We start from the raw sequence: 23945 nt of genomic DNA, 5'->3' as shown, positions 1-23945 counted from the left end.
ATGGCTCTTTCTGCAGTGATTTGTGTTTGTTCTCTTTTCTTTCTTTTAATCTGTCCCTTGGCGCCGGGACAGATTAAAAGAACCTGTCAGCTACCCTTTGTGGGTAGCTGTGCGCCTTACAAGTTAAATAAATAAAATAATAATATAAATAAAGGATAATTGTCAGAATGGCTGCATGATCCGTGGGTCATGCATCTGGCAGCCACATCTTCTCAGAGTTCTGTCTCAGCGTGGGGACACACCGGCGGTGTAATCATGCGCTCTACAGATGAATAAATAAATAAACGTACACTGGGAACCTGTAAAGAATTCCAAGGAGCACACTGAAGGCTTTAACTTGGTTTATTCAGTAGTACATGTAAAGGACCACCAGCCCAGGCATCAGCTAACCTCCAAGGATGTAGCCATAGAAAACCGAGCATTCTGTGTCAAGCACTGACACATGGAATGCAGGGATGCAGTCCAGCAACAGGGATAGAAAGGAAAGAAAGGGCAGGGCACAAGGATGTGGAATAAAAGGGAAAGAGAGAGAAGTAAAACCACGACACAACCACTGCTTTAGTTGCTGCTATCTACCCCTTATTGCGCAGCCAGCCTGGAGCTGATCGTATTGCTGTGATACCGGATTGAGATAGGAAAACACAGCTCACCATGGTGTTGAACTGGGTTTCAATAAACATCTTGATCTGTGTAGGCAGAAGAGGACATCTGGAAGTTGCTTAGAAACCCGTTTACGCAATACTTGAGTCACCATGTCCACATCTGCATCTATGCCTTAGAAAAGGAAGCAAAAGACACAATTGATGGACGGAATGCAGAACAAATCAAAACATTCACCCACCCGTCAAGAGATCCGGGTAAAATCCATCATTGTTTTGCTCACCATGCCACCCTAGTTTAGACCTGGCCATATGCAAATCAGTCGAGCCTGTGCCCCATGGAAACTGTCCAGCCCGAACTGCTAAGCCAGGTCCTCCATGGACCGGAAACAAGCATCCTAGGAACTTTTTCGGGGTTTCACCCCTCATCAGCTAGAATAGCTTGAATCCAGTTGCACACTTGAACAACGTGTGGGCATACCCTGTGTGATCCTAGTGAACAAGATGACTAGCAAGCTAAAGCTAAGTAGAGGAAGGAATGGAGAGCATAAATAATACACCAGCCAATGACTCCTACAAAAATAAGTGATCAGGTAAATTAGTATGATAAAAGCGGGAAGCAAGAAAGGGAGAGGGGAAGGCGATGAAGCAGATTAACATGCCTTCTGGGTAAGACCGGTGAGAGTCTGCCTAATATCGAAAAAGGATTGTGGAAAGTTCAGCATCACCCCTAAATGTCAGCCATGAGGGGAATGGAAAGGCAGAATTCAACCACTGCAATCAGTGAAGCATGCAACAAGCTTACCACATTCTTTAACAAGAAAATTCAAAACCTTCTCAAGCTCCTTCCCCCTTCTAAAGCAGAATGCCTCTCTGAATCCTCCACCAGCACACAGGTACAAAATGACCTCTGCCTAAATTCATTCTATCCTACTACTGAGGAGACTCTCCTTCCCATCTTTCTTTCTATAAAAAGCGGTTCCCCACTCGACCCAGCCCCACTTAACATCTTAAAACTAGTTGCCCCCACCATTCTTCCCCCAATGGCCAAACTCATTGTTGTCACAAGGTATCGTTCCCCCTAGCTGGAAAAGGGCCATCATAAAGGCTCTCCACCTTGGCCCCGCTGAGCTTAGTAACCTCCGGCCTATTTCACTCTTGCCCGGAGTCAGCAAAAATGCAGAAAAATGTGTTAACCAGCAACTCTCTGCCTTCCTGGAGACCAGTGGACTCTTACACTCCTCCCAGATGGGCTTTCGACCAGGCCAGGGCACGGAAACCGCTATGATCGCAGTTGTGGAAGAAGCGAGAAAGATCCTCCATTCAGGAGGATCAGTGGCTGTGATCCTTCTGGATCTAAGTGCAGCCTTTGATACGGTGAACCATCTCACTCTGATCCACCGGCTCAGGGGACTTGGAATTTCTGGGTCCGCACTTTCCTGGTTGAAATCTTTTCTCCACAACAGATCCTTTCAAGCCCTTGAGGGAACTTCCAGATGTCACGTAACTCCTGCACACTGTGGGGTCCCCCAGGGTTCCTCCTTTAGCCCCACCCTTTTTAGCATTTACTTGTCCCCCTTGGAGGAAATTGTCACCCCCCATGGCGTTAAACTCATGACCTATGCTGACGACACCCAGCTGGTTGTCTCTCTCAGCCAGCTGGACCGCCCCCCGATAACCTTTACTCTTGCCTCCAAGACATATCCCACTGGATGGATAGCTCACACCTCAAACTCAACAGTGAAAAAACTGAGATTTTGGTACTGGGCAACCCATCCCATCCCATTTTATACCGAAGTCTTTGTGGCCACCTTGTATGGGACCTGCTCCGGCCCCAAAACAACACATTAAGAGCCTGGGCATGTGGCTCGACCAGGATCTCACGTTCTACACGCAAACCAGGAAAACAGCACGGTCCTGCTATGGCATCCTCCGGACCACCCGCAAGATCCTCCCCCTCCTCCCCCAGGACTCCAGGAAGCTTCTAACTCAGAGCCTCTTACTTTCCAGACTAGATTATGGTAATGCTCTGTATCTTGGGGCTCCAAAGAAAGTCATTGCCAAACTGCAAGTAGTCCAAAACTCCGCAGCCAGGCTCCTTTCAGGCACTAACTGTAGGATCACTGCAAAACCTGTCCTAAGGTCGCTCCACTGGCTGCCCATTCAGGAGAGAGTACACTTCAAAACCCTCTGTACTACCCATAAACTCCTTCATGGTAAGGGCCCCACATCCTAAAAAATCTGATTAGGCCACACGCAGCCTCTAGGACCGGAGTGAATGTAAGACATTGTTCTGCATTCTGTCCATCAACTGTGTTTTTTGCAATTTTCACCCCGAGTGGGCTGGGTATGCTCAGACGTGAGTCCCAGGCTCTCCACATCACTGGAGTCAAGCTATCCAGGCTGAAGAAGGCTGATAGCCAGAAACCGGTCCTTGGATGCTTGATTCCGGTCTAGGAAAGACATGGCTTGGTAGTTAGGGCTGGAATGTTCCCATGAGGCACAGGGTCAAGGCTGATTTGCATATAGCCATGGTCTGATCTAGGGTGGTGTGGAGTGCAAAAAAACAATGGATTTAGGCCCAGATCTTTGTACTGAGGTGAATGTAAGACGTTGTTCTGCATTCTGTCCATCAACTGTGTTTTTTTTATATAAAATCCCATCACCAACTTTCTTATGCTAGAAATATAAAATCATCCCAATATGGCATCTAAGCATGTTGGTTATCAAAAAAACTAAAAAGCTTTCTGGTAAATATCAATAGTCCCTTGCAGAGAAGAACATGCCATGAGAAATGTTTGCCCAGAGACTATGGCTTACAGAATTACTGCCCAGATAAAATGTTGTCAGATGTACTGCCCAGATAACATGCCATGGGAGTTACTGCCCCTCTATCATTCCCTCTAAAAGAGGCATCTTCATGTGCGTTTGGCAGTAACGGACAATTTTATTAAAAGACCAATATAATTATATAAAGTATGTATCTCAACCTATCTCAACCTCTGAAGGATAGTTGCTTAATATGTTTATGGTTTTGAATGTGTGGACTTTCTTCTTTTAGGAGAAGTTTCAGAGTTATCTTGACGGATTGAAGAAAAAGCTGGAGGATATTCTTGAACTGCATTGCAACGAAGAGACGAAAGTGACAGAACTGGAGGTAAGAGAACAGCCCCTGATACATTAGGGGGGAGCAAGCATTCTAAGCATTGTCTCACTTTACTAGTTTCCAGCGACACCACAGAATTCTTATCAGGGGTCGGCCATCCCTGGATTAGGGTTTTCTTGACTGCACATTGAAACTCTCACCTGCAGCATCCATGAATATAGAGGCACACAGTCACTTTAAGACCCAAGGGTTTTTCAGAGGTTTTGTTTGGATTTTGTGTAAAGGTGATCAACTGTTTCCCTGATTTGTGCTTTGATGTCTTCTTGGGGAAGGTGACCTTAATCCAAGGAGTGATGGTAACAAGGATATTATTAAAGTGCATGACTACATGTTAAGGCAGAGACCTCCATCCTTTTCTATAATGAGAGCTACTTCTGATCAGTGAAAATAGTCCCGAACCGCTAATGGCTTTGACCATTGTTGCATTAGTGACCACATCAAATGCTATCGTTACAGTGGCAACACATTGTAGGATTACTAGTAGTGATCACCTGTCATAACAAAATATCATATCCAGGATATTGACAAATACAATCGCATTAAATTATGTAGGTATAAGTAAGTATAGATGTACTATTCTTTACTCCGTCTACATATATCTGAAAAATAAATAGATATGGAGTTTAGAATGTAAATGCAATTATACTCACCTATAAATAGTTACCTCTCACAAAGTGGCTAAACCTTCTGTATTACATATTGAGCTGGGCTGCACTATAGGGAGCAGCTTACCTCCTGAGCTGTGCATTTGAGATCCCTGTTTTAAGGAATCTTAACAGGGTGTCTTGTGCAGTATCCAGTTCCCTCCTTGTATTTGGTGGATTTTCCTTCGAGTGTAATTTGACCGTGGTCACTCGGACATTCTGTATTCCTCCAGCTTCCACCGCCACGTGGCCTCCCTTCATTATGGTTCGGAACTGCCAGGATTTTAAAAGATAGTTTTATCCTCTGGTGTAAATCCCCCCCATGGGGTTTAGTGAAGGCAGGTGGCCAGTCATAAATCCCAGATGCAGAAGTTACCCTGTTTTCTATTTCCAAAGGTAAGCAGTCCGGGCATATTTCCATGTCGGTATCAAAAAAAGAAGGGGACTTGAAGCTGATGAAGGTCCAGTACCTGTACTCAAAATAGTAATCAATTCAAGACCTGGGAGGTCACTGTTCCTATAGGAAAGGTGCGGACAAACCAGGGGGCGTACAGTCAACAAAACTATTTATTTTTGCCCTCAAACATCCCTGGGGATGTCCTGCTTCATTATAGGGCGGGTGCTTTTCATTGTGCCGGTGCTGCAATGCCCTACGGGTCACCCAAAAGGTCACTTTGGCGGAGATCTTGTTAATTTGCTTGCCGGGAGTGCGAGGGTGTCCAAAGTGGGGTGATGAGTGAAGTATGGTGGTAGTGAAGTAGAACTGACTAGGCATATCTTGCTCTAAGCCAGGGAGTAGTTCCGCAGGCCTGGAAGCAGGCAATGGTCATCCCCCTTCTTAAGAAGCCTGGCCTCGACCCGGAGTCCCTGGTCAACTACAGGCCTATCTCTCTCCTCCCCGCGCTAACGAAGATCTTGGAGAAGCATGTGCATTTTGTGCTTTCCAATTTTTTGGAATCTTATAATCTGCTGCACCCTACTCAATCTGGCTTCCGCCCCAATCTAAGCACCGAGACGGCGCTATTGGAGGTGTCCGAAGCCATTAAAGAGGTGCTAGACTCTGGGGGCAAAGCTATGCTTGTGATGTTGGATTTGTCTGCGGCCTTTGACACCATCCCCCACGTGGGTCTCCTCGCCAGACTTTATGAGATCGGTCTGAGGGGGATGGTGCTTAGCTGGTTTACATCATTCCTGGCTGGCCGTCGACAAACGGTCTGGGCCTCACCCAGCTCTGCCGTGATGCCGCCTTTGGGAGTCAGAGTTCCGCAGTGCTCTGTTTTGAGCCCGACTCTCTTCAACATCTTTATGACTCCTTTGGCGGCATTGGCGTAGTCTTTTGGGGCCCAGATCGTATCCTATGCCGACGATACCCAGCTCCTCTTTACGTGCAGGAAAGGAGAAGATTTCGATGGAGAGAGTATCCGTGAGTTCCTTGGGGCTGTTTTTAAATGGTTCCAGCTTAACAGCCTCAAGTGCAACTCAGATAAATCTGAGGTACTCTTCTTCGGCTGTCCATCTGATCCGGATTGGCAGGAATGGTGGCCTGCTAATATGTTCCCTCCATCTTGCTCGTCCCAGTTAGCTAAGAACTTGGGGATCAAGATGGACAATGGTCTGACGTTAAGATCTCAGATCCTGGGCCTTACGGGGACATGCTTTGGCCTTCTCAAGATGCTTCGAAAGTTCCTCCCACTGCTCTCAGAGGAGCATAGGAAGACGACAGTGCAGGCCTTAATTGGTTCAAGACTGGACTATTCCAAAGTCCTTTACTTGGGCCTGCCGGAATATCTATTGCAGCGGTTGCAAGTGGTCCAGAACTCGGCCGCACGGGCCATATATGGCCTGAATAGGCGAGCCAGAGTTGCTGGCCTTTTGCAGTCGCTCCATTGGCTGCCTATCTGGAAGCGGATAGTTTTCAAGGCCTTGACCTTGGCCCACAAGGCTCTTCACGCCGTGGGAGCAAAATATCTCCAAAAGAGACTTGCTTTTTACCACCCGGCTCGCTCTTTAAGATCTGAATCACTGTTCCTGGCTGTGGTCCCACGAGTAAAAAGGGCCCGCATTGGAGGCCGCTCTTTCAGGCTGTTAGAGCCACAGCTTTGGAATACTCTGCCTTTGGCACTACGTAGCACCGCCAATTTGTTAATCTTTAGAAAGGGCCTTAAAACCTGGCTTTTTACTCTTTAGGTTATCTTTCCTGTCTTCTGTTTCTGCTGATCTGTTTTAATACCTCTGTGTTGTGTTATTCTACTATAGGTTTTTAATAAAAGCGCCGGGACACTCTTTGGAGTAGCCGTGCGCTATAAAAGACAAAACTAACATAACATAACATAACATATTTATTCTGTAAACTCCCCAGTCAGGTTGAAAGATTGTAAGTGCTACTTCAAAGGTTAATGATGGGCCAAAGTAGTTAGTGTGATTTAATGTGGGTCAACATGTTTCGTGCCTCTCTGGTCTATGCGAGGTCCGCAGCGCTTCTTCACGGCCAAAGGAAATGGTGAAATAGTTTCCCCACTTAATATGAAAATGCAAGGTTCCCCCTACGTGGGTGGTACCTGTATGGTCTGTGTATAGATATAGTCCCACCGTGAAGATGGGCAACCAAGCCTTCTGGTAGAGGCACCTACTCATGTCACCTGCACTGAAAAATATTTCTAATTAACTTGTGTACTATTGTTAGGCATTCGAGATTCATCAGCTGTCTGCTCATATTAGTTATCATGTATACAATTTGTGAAAAGTTACTTACAAGTTTGGATGTTTTTCAGTAGTAGTTGTTTATTTGCCAAATATATGGTCATAAAACATATTAATAAAACAAGTACATCAAAGTATTTACAGAGAAAACGATACGTACAACATCAGTTTAAAACAAATTTGCGAAAACCAAATCATGGAATTCTCACTGGTATTTCTTATCTAAAATTGAAGACTTTTCTACCGTTGGAGTGCTTGTGCTTAAGGTAGATAGAAAAGAAACCGTACATCAATGGTAAATAGTGTATAAGGAAACATAGAAAACATTTTTAGACCAAATAGTTAATACCATTAAAAACTTAAATATTAAAACTGGGTTACCAAAGTCAAGTGTCCTTCTAGGCAAAAAGTGTGTCCCTTATAACATCAGTTAGAATTCTGGCACCATGTTTCAGTTCTCTACTTTAAACAAGTGACCATTCTATCTCAACAGTGCCTAATACTCTATGTGAATATGATTGAAGCCTTTGTCAGTCATATAGGTGCTTACGACTGCTTGACTGGAAGAAGCGTAGAACTGTACTGTACGGAAGTTACACACGTACCGAACAGTCATCATGTGCCGGTCAACCTATTCAGTCTTTAGGTCAAGTAGTAGAAACAATCCTACACCGACTGCCTTGTATTGTATATAGGTTCAGCGTATGGTGTATTTTGTGAGACAACAATGGTCCTTAACTTATCTAGTAAACAGACATCAATGAATTATAGTCAACAATGTGTACTATGAGCAAAAAGTGTCCGGCCGGACACATTATTTAATCAATGTAAGGAATAAAAGGATTTTCTTTAGCACAAATATACAGTGGGATACAATCCTGTATCCAATACACAAAGGACAGAAATAAAAGAGTAAAAAGAAAAATACTTTCAGGCAAAAAATAAGAAAAAGGACGCGTATATACAGGTAGCAATAAACAAAGCTGTCCTTAAATAGTAAGCACACGATTGGCAACACAATGGAAAACTTGTGTGTAACTATTTTACATGTCGACGGCGTTTCGATCCTTAAAGCAAGAATACAAGGATCATCATCAGGACTAGAAAATGAATGCCTGAATATTAAATTACTATACAAGCCTGTTGGAAAATGGTGGGAGAAAAGGCAAAAAGAACTTGTTTAAGAAAGTGGGAATATAAAAAAGACAACACACATAGCTGAAATGTTACTTAGTTAGTCTTCAGGCTATGCATTTTCAAGAGAGGGAGACCTATGAAAGTTCCATGCACTAAGTCAGCGAAGGGAGAAAAGTAATAGAAAAGCCAATAACAGTTATACCCATGATTGGGTAACAATTACTAACGGTGGTATTTTTAGCAGTGCACATAGCGTGCTACTCGTGATCTGACGGGCGTGAAACAAGGAGTGTTAAATAGCGGCATAATGCAATTGTGAATGGAGTGAATCTCACCTCCGAGACTTGTCATTTACAAGGGCAGTGCCTCTATTGGGGTGGCCGACTAATTTCACAGCCGAAACCAAAGGGATCTTCCAGGGACCTGGATGGGAAGGTAGGGCTAATGATTAGGGCCATAGTGACTCAGCGTGATTTTGGCCGTGATAAGGACAGCGATTTACCTGATAATTGTCAATTGTCCTTTCCAGTGGGAGGAAGGATCGGAGTCAGGAGATTGCTGGCGGAAAAATGACAGATTGAAGGCGAGCCCCGGGAGCACCCACGTCGATAACAGTCACTCTTCAACAATTTCTTTGCGAAAAATTATCTGGTGGGAATGAGGATAATTCTGAAAAACGAACCGTTCAACGGAGAGTCGACCCGATGGGTATGCAGAGTTGCGGGACGATGCCGGGAAGGAGAAATTGGCGGCAATGTAAAGAGCACGGGAACGTTGTCCCGATTGTTCTGATTGGCGAGGGGTGATGCCTGATAAGAAGAAACAATGCTTGCATCAGTGGGAAGCTAGTGGATCATAATGGCAGCAGTGGTTGCCGGAGGGCCAAGGATAGTATCCGCTTCCCTCAATGTCCAGAAGGTGAATGCCTTGGGGCTGCGGGACGTGGTAGCGACGACAGGAGGGACATTAGGGAGGCGTGGTGATCGAGTTAAAATAGACGGTGCGGTTGGCGGCCATCTTAGGCGAGGGGAAGTGTCACAAGTGAACAGGAAGTGTGGCATGAGGGTGGCAGATGAAGCATCCATCTTGGGTGGGGAGAGTCATATGTGTGGAACTAAATACAATGAACTGGTTGTGAAGAACGAAGGGAGCTTGATATAATGCTAGGATTAATCAGAAAGTGAATGTAAAACGGGTGAAAATCAATGCATGTAAAACGTTTCAAAATTAACAGGAGTACTTAGAGGAGAGAAGTCCAATCCTTGCTCCTGTTGAATCCTGTTCTAATACTGTCCATTAGAATGATCATTTTCAGTTCTTCTTTATTCAATAGGAGGGCCATATCGCCGCCGCGTGGGGTAGTTTCAGGGCTTTTAAGACAGTCCATTTAATGTCATTCTCATTGTGCCCTTCTTTCAAAAAATGCTCAACAAGAGGGGCATTAGCGGTTTTGCATCGCACCCTACTTCGGTGTTGTCCAATCCGGGTTTTGATTTTCTGTTTCGTCTGGCCAATAAAGACTTTGGAGCATGGGCATTGAATTAAATAGATAACATCACATGTGTTACAGATCGTAAATGCATGACAGTTGATTAGTACATTATTGAAATTGAAGGATTTGCCTTCCAAAGTGTTTTCACATACATTGCAAGTGCCGTATTTTGCGTGTCCAACCAAAGGGATCGGACTCCAATGTGCATCTAATGTATGGCACTGGGCTAGAGTAGGAAGTGCGGCTCTTACCAAATGGTTTTTAAGATTAGAACTTTTGCGGAATGCGAAAATAGGGCGCTCTATGTTGAGAGCTCCTGCATTCATCAAAGGCCAATGCTTAAGTATTGATTTCTTTAAATTATTGGAAACTGGGGAGAAAGTAGTGACGCATGCAATTTTGGAGTTTTCATCTTTGGGTTTAGGGCTAAGTAAAACTTCTCTGGGGCAATACCAAGCTCTTTTTAGGGCATTACGGACCAGTCTTTTTGGATAACCCCTGTCCTTTAGTTTGACCGACAACGTGCAATCTTCTTTGGCAAAGCAGTTTCTTCTAATTCTCAAAAATTGAGAATATGGTAATGAGTCCCTGAGTGCCCTAGGGTGGTTGCTGGAATAACTGAACAATGTATTGCGTTCTGTTTGTTTGCAGTACAATTTTGTGTGCAGACTGACTTCAAGGTGGTAGATAGTGAGGTCTAGAAAAGCTATGGATGATTTGTCAGAAGTACTAGTAAATGTGAGGCCGCAGCAATTCTTGTTCAACCAGTGAATGAATTGGTGTAAGGTGTCTGGATTATGGCGCCAAATGAGGAAAATATCATCAATATATCTTCTCTAGATGGTTATACCGGATAAAAAGGGTTTAGTGGCAGACAGTATGGTATTGGTTTCAATGGAATCCATAAACAAAATAGCCAGATTTGGGAAAAAGAAGTAGAAGTACCCTTCACTTGTAGATAATATTGATTTTCAAACACAAATTATTTTTTGTAAGACATAACTCCAATAATTGGAGAACAAAAATAGAAGGTACTCGGTGTGGTCGTGTTCTGGACTCTAGTATTTTTTGTACGACAAGCATGGCACTTGTCTGAGGAATGTTCGTATACAATGATTCCACATCAAGTGTGCAGAGTAAGTCAGTGTCCTCATTGAAAGGATATTGCTCAATCAGATTTATCATGGACATACTATACTGTCTCTCACATAGCATTGAGTGGTTGGCACAAACTCTTTGATAAAAAAAAAGTCCACATAGTGTCGGAGGGGCTCAAGAATTGAGCCGCACCCAGAAACTATGGGCCTGCCAGGTGGATTGGATGTACTTTTATGGACTTTGGGGAGGGTGTAGATCACCGGCGTTCTGGGCGCTTTGACATTGAGGAATAAGAATTCCTTCTTGTTAATGAATCCTGTCTCTAGGGCATCAGACGTTACTTTGGAAATAAGACCTTGCAACTCCTTCATTGGGTTAGTGGAGAGTCTCATATAATGATCTGAGTTTGAAAGCTGCCTCAAGATTTCAGAACCGAATGTGTCTCTATCCTGAAGGACAATACCACCACCCTTATCAGCGCTTTTAATGATCAGTGATTCAGTGGATTTCAATGATCTGATGGCTTTTTTCTCTTCAAGGGACATATTGTATGGAATGTGCTTTTTGGTTTCCTTCAGTAATGAAAGGTCTGTAAACACCGTTTTCTCAAAGACTACTACTTCAGGGGTAATCATTCCCGTCGTTGGTGAGAAAGTGGAAGGTGGCCTAAAAGGGGTGTTTGATATAGTCATGGTAGAGGGAATGAGTTGAAAAAAGGCCTTCAGGCTGTTGTATTTCTATCTAGGACCCTAATTCGATATTCCCGATTCATGCCCTTGTGCGGTTACAATCAATAATATCCTTACAAAGGCATAAGAATCATATCCATATTCAGTAATAGCCCATGCAGTCCAAAGCACAGCACGGCTACTCCCATCGACTCCTAGAAAGCACAACACGTTCTTTAAACAAACCAAGCCTCCAGCAGCCCGGGAAATCCCCCCCCCCCCGCTTTTGTTTTGATTTGAACAAGAACTCCTGGAGTCCAGCAAGAACTGTTAGTTCTTAGTGACATCTTATGTCCAACCTTACGTCAAACCCGGCACCTTTCAGGTATAAAATACCAACGGTTGCCTTAAGCAAACACACGGTGGTTTGGAGCAGAGCGGCTATCTACTTGCCAGAGAGCCCAGCTGATGCGAGAGTCCACGGAAGCCGCCCCTCCCCTTTGACGCGCTGGAGAAGCTACTTTTTCTCACGCCGAGAATATCCAGCTCCGGTGTTCCAGAGTCACCCTTGCGGGTTGCTGGGAGATCGAGTCCTGAAGAAAGAGATACCAGACCTCCCACATTCTATTACTAAGGTACGGAGCTGACTAAACCCTTAAAGAGAATACTTGAATCAGATCCTTGGCAAAAACAATCTTAACCAACTTAACTTAAACTGCTACTTACTTACTCCTTCCCAAGTATTAGGCTTAGGTCAGGTACATCGGGGTAGGCGTAGTTAGAAGCACCAGTTGAGTACGTTAGTCAATGGTTTTATGTATGTATATATATTTTATCTATTTTAAGTATCATATGGCTAAGAAACCATATCTATGCTTTTACAGTATTATTTCGTAATACTACTTTTACTGTACGCACTTAACTTCATAATAAGTATTGCAATTGTGGCAATTCATTTCTCTTGCATGAGAAAGAAGACTGCTCAATAAAATAATACCTTTTTATTGAAAACGCCCGTCTCTATTTCTCTGCACTCTGGTGAAACTAAGTATGCACGATTGACTGAGTGAAATAGCTGTCTATTGTTTTCACACAACTCTAGAGATACACTCTTTATTCTGAGGGAGCAAAGTTGTCATGTTTGTGCAGTTGTCAGAAGCTGAGTCCCTTCTTGTCTAAATCAGGGAAGTTAACCCCTCCCTATTCATTCGAGAAAGTTTCTAGTGACCTCTGAGCTAGCTGGCAAACCTAAATTAAGTCGAACATAGTCAGTAGAGACCTAGATGACCTCAGTTGTACGTCTACACTGCTGTTTATGTTATTCCAATGCGCAGAGCCTATTGGGAAAATAGGAACTACACTACAAGGCGAATCAATTGAAAAAACCTCAGAATCTCTGTGTGTAGGTCCAAGAAATGAGTAGGTATGGTTGGCACAAATGACAATCCCTTGCTGAGGAGAGATATTTCAGCCGCTGACAGAGTGTGTTGAGACAAATTGAAGATGGGAATAGTCTGGGAATGCGACATGTTATTGTCAGCCTGGCTCACCATTGGTAGAATATTTGGCGAGTCTGGCGTTCGCCTGGTGGATTGTACCACCGTGCTGGGCGTTTCACACGACCACGTTTTGGGGGTGTCGTGCTGGCCTCGGCCTAAAAAATTACTACCACTCGGGCCTGGGTTTCTGTTGGATGAACTGGGATTTTTACCAGTGTCAGAGTTGTCAGAAGAATCGACTGAAGTATACCAGGGTTTGACGTTGATTGAAACGTCCCCAGGGTCTAGTGTTCTGAGGATTAGAATATGTCCTATTGCTGTAAAAATCTTTCTGTAGATAAGAGTAGGTAGTCTCGATGTTATATGATTTTATATCTTTTTTTACTTTATTAGTTTTCTTATTCGGCTCAATTCTGTAGAAGTCGTCTACAGTCTTCTGCATTTGATCTAATAGCTTCTTCGCTTCAGTGACTGGGCTTTTTTTCAATTTCTGTGATTTCTATCTAAAGGCTAGTGAGGGTTTCTGTGGCGATGTCAATCCCTAACACTAACCAATGCCTGCCTGGAGCATGTAGTGCCGATATGGCTAAAGTTATGGATGTATTTAGGATTATCGGTAAAAATACCAGGAATGTTGCAGACTTGGACAACCACAGGAATTATACCAGCTTTTAAATATTGCCTGAGCATAAGGGTCATTAATTGGAGGCGGACTTGTTTTTTCCAGGGTTTCTCCAATTGATCTAGGAGTGTGGAGTTTGCATTGAGTGGGGTGGTGTCAGTAGAGTCTGAGAATAGAGAAGGCCCCTCACAAATCTTTTTAATGTATTCATCCGAATACAATGGTGTTAGGCCAGTCATACTATGTAAACAAGCTGATGGTGACACATAAACAGAGCGAGAAAAGATATATATATATATATATATATATATATATATATATACATATATATATATATATATATTCACTGAAAAAACCATGGGTTATAGACCATATATAGTTAGGAATTAGCATTTACAAAACTTTATTTTACTCACACAAAACCATTGAAATTTCATATATAGTTAGTTGCACTAGCTATATATCGCGCACCCGCAATCCACTGCTGATCATGTCACATATTACATCATTCATGACATGATCAGTGACATCACTGATGACATCACTGATGACATCTCAAATGACATCACAGATGACATCACTGATGACATCTCAAATGACATCACTGATGACATCACTGATGACAACATCCAGTGACTGTATGTTTCTGAAAAGTCAAAATATGTCTTACATATTGAAGAATGAGTGGATGTATAAGTGTCTGAATGAAGGATTTAGTAGGTGCGTGACTGACTGTATGAGTGAGTGATTAAATGTGTCTCACTGAGTGCATGGGTTAGTGACTAAACTGTCTTAATTTGTGCATCATTATATCTGTTGTTCTGTAAACTGATGTATGTGTTGATCAGTAGCTTTATGATTAAGTATATGGGTTATTGATTGGTTGCCCAAGTATTTGTATGGGAGAGTGAGTGTGTGTGTGGGTGGCTGTGAGGTGTGTGACTATGTGCATAGATGTGTGAGCAGTTGATTCACTAGATGTATGGGTTCAAAAGTGCATGTGGAAACAGCTGTATGGGCGGTTGACTGTGTGCATTAGTGTATTAGTGAGTGAATGGATATCTCAGTGCTACATGTCAAAGTAAGTACATATGTAAAACACAGTACATGTGAGAGTTGACATATATAAATAACTGTGCATAAGAGCCAGTGAATGTGTGAGTGGCTGTATGGATCATTGTGAACTTGTATCAGGGATTGTATAACGGAGTAAATATGTGTTAGTATATGTTTGAATAAGTAAGGTGTGTATAACTGTATAGTTGAGGAAATGGAAGTGTGATTGATTCTTTGCATGACTGACTAGGTGTGTGAGTAACTCCATGGATGAGTGACAGTCTGTGAGTGTCTGTTTACTCTGAGTGTATCTAAGATTATATTAGAGTCTGAAGAGGTTCACCGTATTATCACATGAATGATGTCATCAGTGATGTGATCAGTAATGTCAAATGAGATGTCATCAGTGATGTCATCAGTGATGTCATCAGTGATGTCATTTGAGATGTCATCAGTGATGTCATCAGTGATGTCAATTGAGATGTCATCAGTGATGTCATCAGTGATGTCATTTGAGATGTCATCAGTGATGTCATCAGTGATGTCACTGATCATGTCATGAATGATGTAATATGTGACATGATCAGCAGTGGATTGCGGGTGCGCGATATATAGTTAGTGCAACTAACTATATATGAAATTTCAATGGTTTTGTGTGAGTAAAATAAGGTTTTGTAAATGCTAATTCCTAACTATATATGGTCTATAACCTATGGTTTTTTTCAGTGAATTACAATGGTTTTTTAATAGCAAATATCAAAAGCTTTAAAATGTCAAGTAGGTGGTAGGTAAAAACATTTTCGTGTTTATGCACGCTGATGTGCTTTGAACGCTGCCCCCCCCCTCCTCTTTTCTTTTAGGAGTATTCTCTCTTTGCAGATAGTGAAGGGTAGGTAACGCAGTCCTTTGCCCCCGTTGTAATCCGTCATGCCTGCTTCCCTCTCCATTTGATTGATTGTTATCCTAGCATTTATTGTTTTGGAATTGGTTCTCTTTGGTTCATTCTCTATTTACAAACAAGCACAGAGTCGCAATACTCTGTTTAGTCTTTGCAGATAGTGAAAAATCGTTTAAAAAACAAAAGGAGGGGGGCGTGGCCAAGATGTCGGGGTGAGCGGACGATTCTTCCCGCAGCTCCTCCAGCTGGGCACGAGCCCTTTTTCTTCAGCTTTTCTCCCCCCGCTGATGCTCAGCGGCTGAGAGGAGTGTGGCGGAGAACCTGGTGCACGCATTGATGCCGCTTTGGCCCTGATCGCTCCGGTGGAAGCACCTCAAAAGACCGATTGAAGATCGAGAGACGACGGAGCGCCCGGGAGGCGGAGCGTATCGGAGTGCTGTCCATGCGCCTCGGCTGGGCCTAGTGCTGAAAGTTGGTGATCTGAGTGGAGACCGTCCCGACGCTCGACGGAGGTCGAAGGAGGGCTACCGGCTGGGGGGCCTGCTACGCGGGGGACTCTGAGTGCGTGCCCTGGTGCTTGGACTTGAGGCGGTGGCCTCCTGCATGGCAAGGGCCCCGATCCCGGGGTTAGAGGACGATCGACTTGAGACCGGGGCCAGATCTGCCAACTCTTTTAAGTAACCGAGCGGCCCCGGTTGTGGAATTTTCCGGATTGCCTGGTTTCTGGAGTGGCCCGGTGGTGTCGCCGGGCTCGGGCGATCTGCTTGGCCCCACCCAGCCGCCATTTTGTCCTCGAGGGGTCGGTGTCGTTGGCCTCCTCCGGAGTCCCTTGAAGGCAGTTTCCTGCACCCTCAGCCTCTGCACTGCTATCTCCCTGTGGCGGAGCGTACTGGCCGGGGTCCCCCCAGTGCAGGTTCTGGCTGCCATCTCGACTGGGCGCCCACGGCTTGTTGTGCCCGGACCGACCCGCCATTTTGTCGTCTGTGGCGCAGTTCCCCGATCTTGCCGGGAGCTCCCCATAGCGAGTACTTGCTGGTGGTTGGACATTCCCTGGAGCGGTCGGGCCTGTGCCCGCTCTTCACTTGAGGCGCTTGGAATGTCTGGAAGAGGTGGTTCGAGGAAGGGGGACCGTACCCTGCCGGATATGCTTGGCAGGGCCCAGCAGCAACGGGACAGAGCACAGCCGTCGCCGGGGTCTTCCCGGGCCTCGGCGGACGCGCCCGGGGGAGAACCCCCTGTCACGAGATCTTTCATGGAAGAGCTGTTCAGTTCCCTTAAGGAGGACTTCCAGACGCTGAAGCGGGAAGTGGCTAGTGAGGTCCGTGAGGTCCGCAGAGAGGTGGAGGGCCTCGGTGAACGGGTTGAGACGGTGGAGACGGCGGCCCAATGCCGGGACGACGAGATTGTCCACTTACAACAGGACGTTCTCCGTCTCCGGGCGCAATGCGTTGAGCTCCAGGCCCACTCCGAGGACCTTGAGAACAGGTCAAGGAGAAATAACATTCGAGTGCGTGGTGTGCAGTCTGCGGACGAAGGGACTGACCTGGTGGGCTATCTGCAGGACTTGTTCCGGGAGATCCTGGGGGAGGCCGTGGACTTTCCTATCCGCATTGATAGAGCTCACAGAGTTGGACGACAGCGCCAGTCATCGGCGCCCCCGCCGGACATCTTAGCCTTCCTGCCCGACTTCCTGCTGAAGGAGCGCATCATGTCTGAAGCCCGTAGGAAACAGCCACTGACTTTCCGGGAGCGGCCTGTGGCGCTCTATCAGGACCTGTCCGCCATCACGCTGCAGAAGCGCAGGTCCTTCAGGATTGCCACCGACTTCTTGCGCGAACATGAGACGCCGTACTCCTGGGGGCACCCCTTTCGCTTGATCTTTCGCTGGAACGGAGTGCTACATCAGCTACGCTCCTTGCAAGACGTTTGCGGTGTCCTGGGGCTCACGGCTACAGAGGAGGATGGAGCCAGGCCGTCCTGGAGGCGATCGGAGAGAGGGGGCCGACGGAGGTCAGCGAGGAGACGGATCGACGGCGAGCGCTGGGCGTCCTGATTCCCCTACCATCAGGGCGGACATGGCCAGTGCCTTGAGGGCGGCGGCCAGGGACTCGGCCGACTCCAACGGCGTGGCCTTGACGGCCTAGACTCACTCTGGGGGGAGATGAACATAGCTTTTTCGATGCCAGGTTTGGGGCTGGGGGGGGTCGGGAGGGAGCGGGTGGAGGTGAGTGGCCGGACGTCCACTTTTCTATTTTCTACGGACTTGCCCGTTTTGGGGCTTGACTGAGACAATGGGTTGTTTGAGTTGGCATTTGGCTAGTTGCCGTGGGTGTGTTTGGGGTGAGGTTGGGTGTTGTTCTAGAGTTGGGGAAGTCCCGTCCGATGTTGTCCATGCCCACGCTTGGCCTGCTCTGGCCCCCCCCCCCCGCCCCCCCCTCCTCTGGTTCCTTGCCCGCAGCATAGCGTTCCTGGTCCCTGGGAGACATGTCGTCCCTGAAGGTGGTGACCCTTAATGTTAAGGGACTGAAAAATCCCGTTAAGCGCAGGGCGATTTTGTCTCTGCTTGAGGGGATGCAGGCTGACATCTGCCTTTTGCAGGAGACCCACTTATTGTCCCGTGACTGCCATAGATTGCGCTCTGCTAAGTTCCCCACCCAGTTTTTCTCCTCTGCAGCGACCAAAACCGCGGGGGTGGCCATTCTCATAGCGAGCTCCTTCAGGGGGGAGGTGCTATATAAATATGCTGAGCAGAAGGGGAGGCTTCTGGCATATCGCCTCCGCCTGGGAGGTATAGCGTTTACAGTTGGCTCTGTCTATAGCCCGAATGACCACCAGGAACGCTTCTTGCACTCAGTACTGGTGGATGTCACTGCCTCTCCTGATCGACATGTTATTCTAGGGGGGGACCTTAATATCGTCTTTGATTCAATATTGGATAGATCAGCGCAGCGGTTTCCACAGACTGGAGAACTTTCCCAGGCTGTGAAGGCCCGGATTGCGGACATGGATTTACACGACCTTTGGCGCTCCATGCACCCCACGGATAGGGACTACTCCTATTTTTCGCATGCGCACCGAACCTACGCACGGTTGGACTATCTTTTGGTTAGTGGGCCGATGCGCGCCGCTGCTACGGCGGCGGACGTTGGGGTCCTGACTCTGTCTGACCATGCGCCGGTTACTGGCGCGTTTGCGTGGCCGGCGGCCTCCCCCTCTCGGGGGATGTGGCTCCTTAGGGACACCCTTTTGCACAAGAAAACGGTGGTGAAACGTATTGAAGAGGTCATACAGGACTATCAGACACACAATAGTAATACAGACACTTCACTAGCGACACAGTGGGCTGCATTGAAGGCGGTTCTTCGGGGGGAGTTCATCTCCATCTCCTCCTCGGAAAATAGGGAGCGGCAACGGAAGAGGGATGAACTGACTACTCAGGTTCGGGAGCTTGAGCAGGTCCACCGCCGTGCTGGTGCTCCGAGGGTTTGGAGGCAGCTGAAGGCGGCAAGGAAGCTCCTGTCGGCGCTGGACCTGGATAGAGCGGAATACGCTGCCTTGCGCTTGAAACATGCCTACTACACAGGGGGGGACAGGTGCAGCAAGCTCCTGGCGCATCGGCTTCGGGTCGCGCAACAGCGTAACGTAGTGAAGGAACTCTTGAGTACAGACGGAGTGGCCGTTTCCGGGGACGCGGAGGTGGCGGAAACCTTCTGCAGTTTCTATGAGGCGCTGTACGCTGGGGAGCCCTCCTCGCCCCGGGACACCGAGGAATATCTAGAGTCGGTGCCCCTTCCGGCGCTGGATCCCGTTCAGGCGGAATATCTGGAGCGGGATATTCACGTTGAGGAGGTGATTTCCGCTATAGCTAGGTTGAAGCACGGGAAGGACCCGGGCCCGGACGGTTACACGTCCCTGTTTTATAAGACCTTTTGCCCGGTTGTGGCCCCTGTCTTAACTCGGCTGTTTAACTCCTTCTCCGACCCAGGAGCCATCCCACCGGATCTCCTGAGTGCGACGGTCTTGGTGATTCCGAAACCCGGGAAGGACCGGGCTTTATGCGGCTCGTATAGGCCCATCTCGCTCCTAACTGTCGACCTCAAGCTGTACACGGGGATTCTGGCGTCCAGGCTGGCCCTGCACCTCCCCGGTTTGGTTGAGGCGGACCAAGCTGGCTTTGTGCCCGGCAGGCAGACGGTCGACAATACCAAGCGGGTGACGCACATTTTAGAGAAGGCTTCGCGGATCCCGGGGGAGCGGATGTTGCTGGCAGTGGACGCTGAGAAGGCCTTTGATAGAGTTCATTGGCCGTATCTCGAGCTGGTCCTCAGGAAACTGGGAATTGGTGATAAATTCCGCACAATGGTCTTCAACTGCTATAAGTATCCTTCAGCGTCGGTGCGAGTCAATGGGTGCAGCTCCCGTAGTTTTGCAATCGAGCGCGGCACAAGGCAGGGCTGCCCCCTCTCTCCACTCCTCTTTGCTCTCTACATGGAGCCATTCGCCCAAAGGATCCGCCACAATCCGGATGCTATTGGGATCAGGATGGGCCAGTATGTCCACACGGTCAGCCTCTATGCGGACGATGTCCTGCTGACCCTGGACGACCCTAGGAGGTCCTTACCCGCCTGCATCCGCGAGTTGGATGCCTTTTCACGTGTGGCCAGCTTTAAAATGAACATGAGCAAGTCGGTGGCTTTAGATGTGTCTTTGGCTGCGGACACTAGGAGGGACCTTCAGCGACTCTTCCCTATGCAGTGGTCATCGTCCCTTGTACCATACTTAGGGATCCTCCTGGCACCCACGTTGCCAGCGATGGTGACGGCCAATTACACTTCTCTCAGTAAAAAGATCAGGGAGGAGCTCGGCCGCTGGAGTAAGGGCCTACTATCCTGGCTGGGAAGGATCGCGGCGGTTAAAATGACGGTATTGCCCCAGATACTATATCTTTTCCAAGCCCTACCTCTCCAGCCTCCAGTGGGCTGGATTAGACAAACGCAGGCCGACATCTCCCGCTTTGTCTGGCAAGGCCGCAAGCCGCGGATGAAGAGGGTTCTCTCCACGCTTGCCCCGGAAGCGGGGGGCCTTGGTATTCTGGACCTCCGTAAGTACTTTCAGGCGGCGCAGCTACGATACCTTGTGGAGTGGAGCAGGTGGGAGTCCGATAAACATTGGCTTTTTCAGGACCAGGCGGTGGCGGGCCGCACCCTACAGGAGGTTCCATTCTTGTGCCGTGCCCACCGCCCCCCCAACCTTTATGCTTCTTTCGTTACGCGGGTTCCCTTGAGGATGTGGGACACAGTCTGCAAGGCCCGGGACCTTACCACTTTCCCTTCACCATTTACACCCATAGTGGATAATCCTGACTTCTCCCCGGGGATAGAGCCGGGCGCTTTCTCCCATTGGAGGACTGCGGGCTGCCGGGTGCTCTTTCAGGTCTATGGGCCGGAAGGCGTGGTTCCCTTTCAGCAGCTTCAGCAGGAGTTCGGCCTGACGGAGTTGGATAGACTACGCTACATGCAGGTCCGACATTGGGCCCTCCAGCCTCAGGTGCGGGACACCGCTGATCGTCAAATGACACCGTATGAGCGGTGGCTGGTGACCCGAACCTCTGTTGCTAAATTGATTACTGATCTTTATAAGCATCTACAGCCCCCACCGTTCCACTATTATAACCCGGGGAGGGAACGATGGCACAGGGAACTGGGCAGGACACTCAGCCACAAGGAATGGGACCAGATCGCACACCGGGCAAGACACTCTGCGTACCATACCGGCCTTACGGAGACATTTACCAAGGTGTCCACGTACTGGTACTACACCCCAGAGAGACTGTATGAGATGAATAGGCACATTGATAAGGGGTGCTGGAGAGGTTGCGGGCAGGTGGGGACCCTCTCACATATTCTTTGGGATTGTCCCTTGCTGGCCGCCTATTGGAAGGAGGTTCTGGATGAGGTGGATAAGCACTTTGGCATTGAGCTCCTGCGCTTTCCGGCGTATGTACTGCTGGGCCTCCCTAATGGCCTAATGTATCCGCTGAAGTCCCGCAGGGGCAGGCAGATCGCAATCGCGCTGGGGTCTGCGGTCCAGAATATCCTCATCCATTGGCGCACTACCACTGTCCCCTCCATCACGGGTTGGTTACATAGACTCTGGCACGTGTTGGGAATGGAGAAACTGTCGCTCACGGTGGCGGGGGAGATAGATCAATTCGATGAGCTGTGGCAACCCTTTCTTGCGCTGTTAACCACCGAGTTCAGGGAGCTCACCTGCCCGAGGTACCTCAGGCTTCTCAGGCTGACGCCGCCGGCGACTCCGGCAGTCTAGAATGAGTGGGGGGCGGGTTCTTGGTGAGCGGGAGTGTGGCTCTGGGGCGGGTAGTACTGGTGATGGGCCATTGGACGGGGGGGTTGGGGGGAGTTGGGGAGTTGGTTTTTTCTTTGGGGCGGGGGTTCTAGAGGGGGATGGGCTGTGCTTTTTTTGTGTCAATTTCATTGCCTTCTTTGATCAGATTTGGGGTGCTGGATATGCGCAGAGTGGAGATATAATTGCATTTCATTTTTTCATCTGTTATTGCTTCTCCTCTGGCCTAACGAACTGTTCCACGAGCACGCTCCTGATACTACGATTTTTCTCTTATTGTACTGTATGTAACCCTAACCTCCTGTTCCCTCTCCCCGTGTTCTTTTGTCTTAATAAAATGCTTTAAACCTAAAAAACAAAAGGAATCAAGCAAAATCAGAAGGCCACTAATGAGATCTCTTTTTGACCTCGCTAAAATAGAAACATTATGAACAACCCCTCATGAGAAATACGAAACTAGTGAGAGGAACTGAGCTCGACACCATGATGGCTGCAAGACAGCTCGCCTCCGCCGCCCACCCCACCCAAAATAACGACAAACCCTATGCAAATATTATAAATATATACAACACACCAGCAAAGTAACAGGGTAAAACGTTTTATTAAATAACTATTTACATGGCAGCCTGCTGCAACATCGATCCAAACAAGCCTTTGTATTTGGGGCTCAAAATCAACAAGTAACAGGGTAAAACGTTTTATTAAATAACTATTTACATGGCAGCCTGCTGCAACATCGATCCAAACAAGCCTTTGTATTTGGGGCTCAAAATCAACCATCAATAGTAAGATTTTCATAGGTGAGTGTAGGTTCATGGTTTTCCATCCACAGACTAAAAGCCTGGAGTGGGAGTGAAAGAACAATAAGTAGGTAAGAAGGAAGGCAGAGGCTGTGGGAAGGACTCTGGATATGGTATGTTGCTTGGTCCCTGAGATGCTTCGATGTCACTGCCTTGCACAAATGGCATAAGTCCTGGATGTTGGGTGCCATAGTTGAGGGTTCCGAGCAGCGCTTGTAACACTGTCTGAAACTTATTTGCACATGCTGCAGCTTCACTATTCTCAAAGTAAGTAGGGGCTGTTTGTGGACCTGACTGCATTGGAAAACAATGTGATGCGGTGCCTCCCTGAACTGCTTGACGGAGGCCCCCGAGGAGCGGTGTGATGGCGCGGACTCGGAGGGGGCGCTTGGCTCCTGCCCCCTCCCCAAGTCTTGTTGCCCTGGTGTGGCCTAAGATCGCCCCCGACATAGGCGGCCGGCTCCCGGGGTCAGGCGGAACTTTTTGCCTTTTAGTGACTCTTCCATTCTGGACCTTGACCCACAATCCGTTTGACCTGAAGACATGTCCTGCGGTGCCCTAGTCCGACCATCACATATTCCTGCGCCAGGAGACGGCGTGGGGTGCACTAGAAGGGAGAGGCGGCGCGAACGAGCCTCCCCCACCTCCCCAGGTGGAGGTTTCTCAGCTACACCCCAGCGCTTCACTCGAACAGCTGACTTGCGCCCGCACTTGCGACACAGTGCCTCGCTCGGCCAGCTGTATTGCGCCTGCTCTTGCTATTACAACGTCTCACCCGCCATCCAACGGAATTGCACCCAATCTTGCGGTACAGCGACAGACGGCTGCTACGGAGCTCATGACTTGGGCCTGGCCTGCAAGGATGGCTCTGGGCAACCGTGGAACTCGGACGCTTGACTGCTAGGGCATGGGCCCCATTCCCAAAAGAGTCCCCTCAGCCTTGAAGATTCTACAACAGTCACCGGGACCCCCGACTCCCGCAGACTTCCGGTGGGGAGCGACTGCCATGATTGCTCGCGGAATGGCCACGACGTAGCCACGGGGTGCTCTCATGCTGACGCCAGCTTCAGTCTGAAACATCCAGAAACACTGTAGACTACCTATTCGATCAGTTCCGGTGGAGCCCCAACGTGACCCGGTAGAGAAGAACTTGCCCTCCCCTCTTTGACTGATGGTTCTTGTTGCCTGTCCCTTCTGTTGTCA

General features: G+C 47.8%; 1 protein-coding gene across 1 annotated transcript in view; it reads left to right on the top strand.

The window, feature by feature from the left end:
* The window catches only part of LOC147663456 (E3 ubiquitin-protein ligase TRIM39-like), a 184552-nt gene that overhangs the window by 47869 nt on the left and 112738 nt on the right, over nt 1–23945 (top strand). Inside the window, exon 2 of the mRNA XM_086950439.1 lies at nt 3661–3756. Within this exon, the coding sequence (XP_086806565.1) occupies nt 3661–3756 (96 nt within the window). The remainder of the gene's footprint in view (nt 1–3660; nt 3757–23945) is intronic.

The sequence above is a fragment of the Lissotriton vulgaris genome, unplaced genomic scaffold (genome assembly GCF_964263255.1).
Source record: "Lissotriton vulgaris unplaced genomic scaffold, aLisVul1.2 SCAFFOLD_1378, whole genome shotgun sequence".
NCBI lineage: Eukaryota > Metazoa > Chordata > Amphibia > Caudata > Salamandridae > Lissotriton > Lissotriton vulgaris.
The sequence above is the reverse complement of the archived record's forward strand: the minus strand, read 5'-3'. Positions and strand labels throughout refer to the sequence as shown.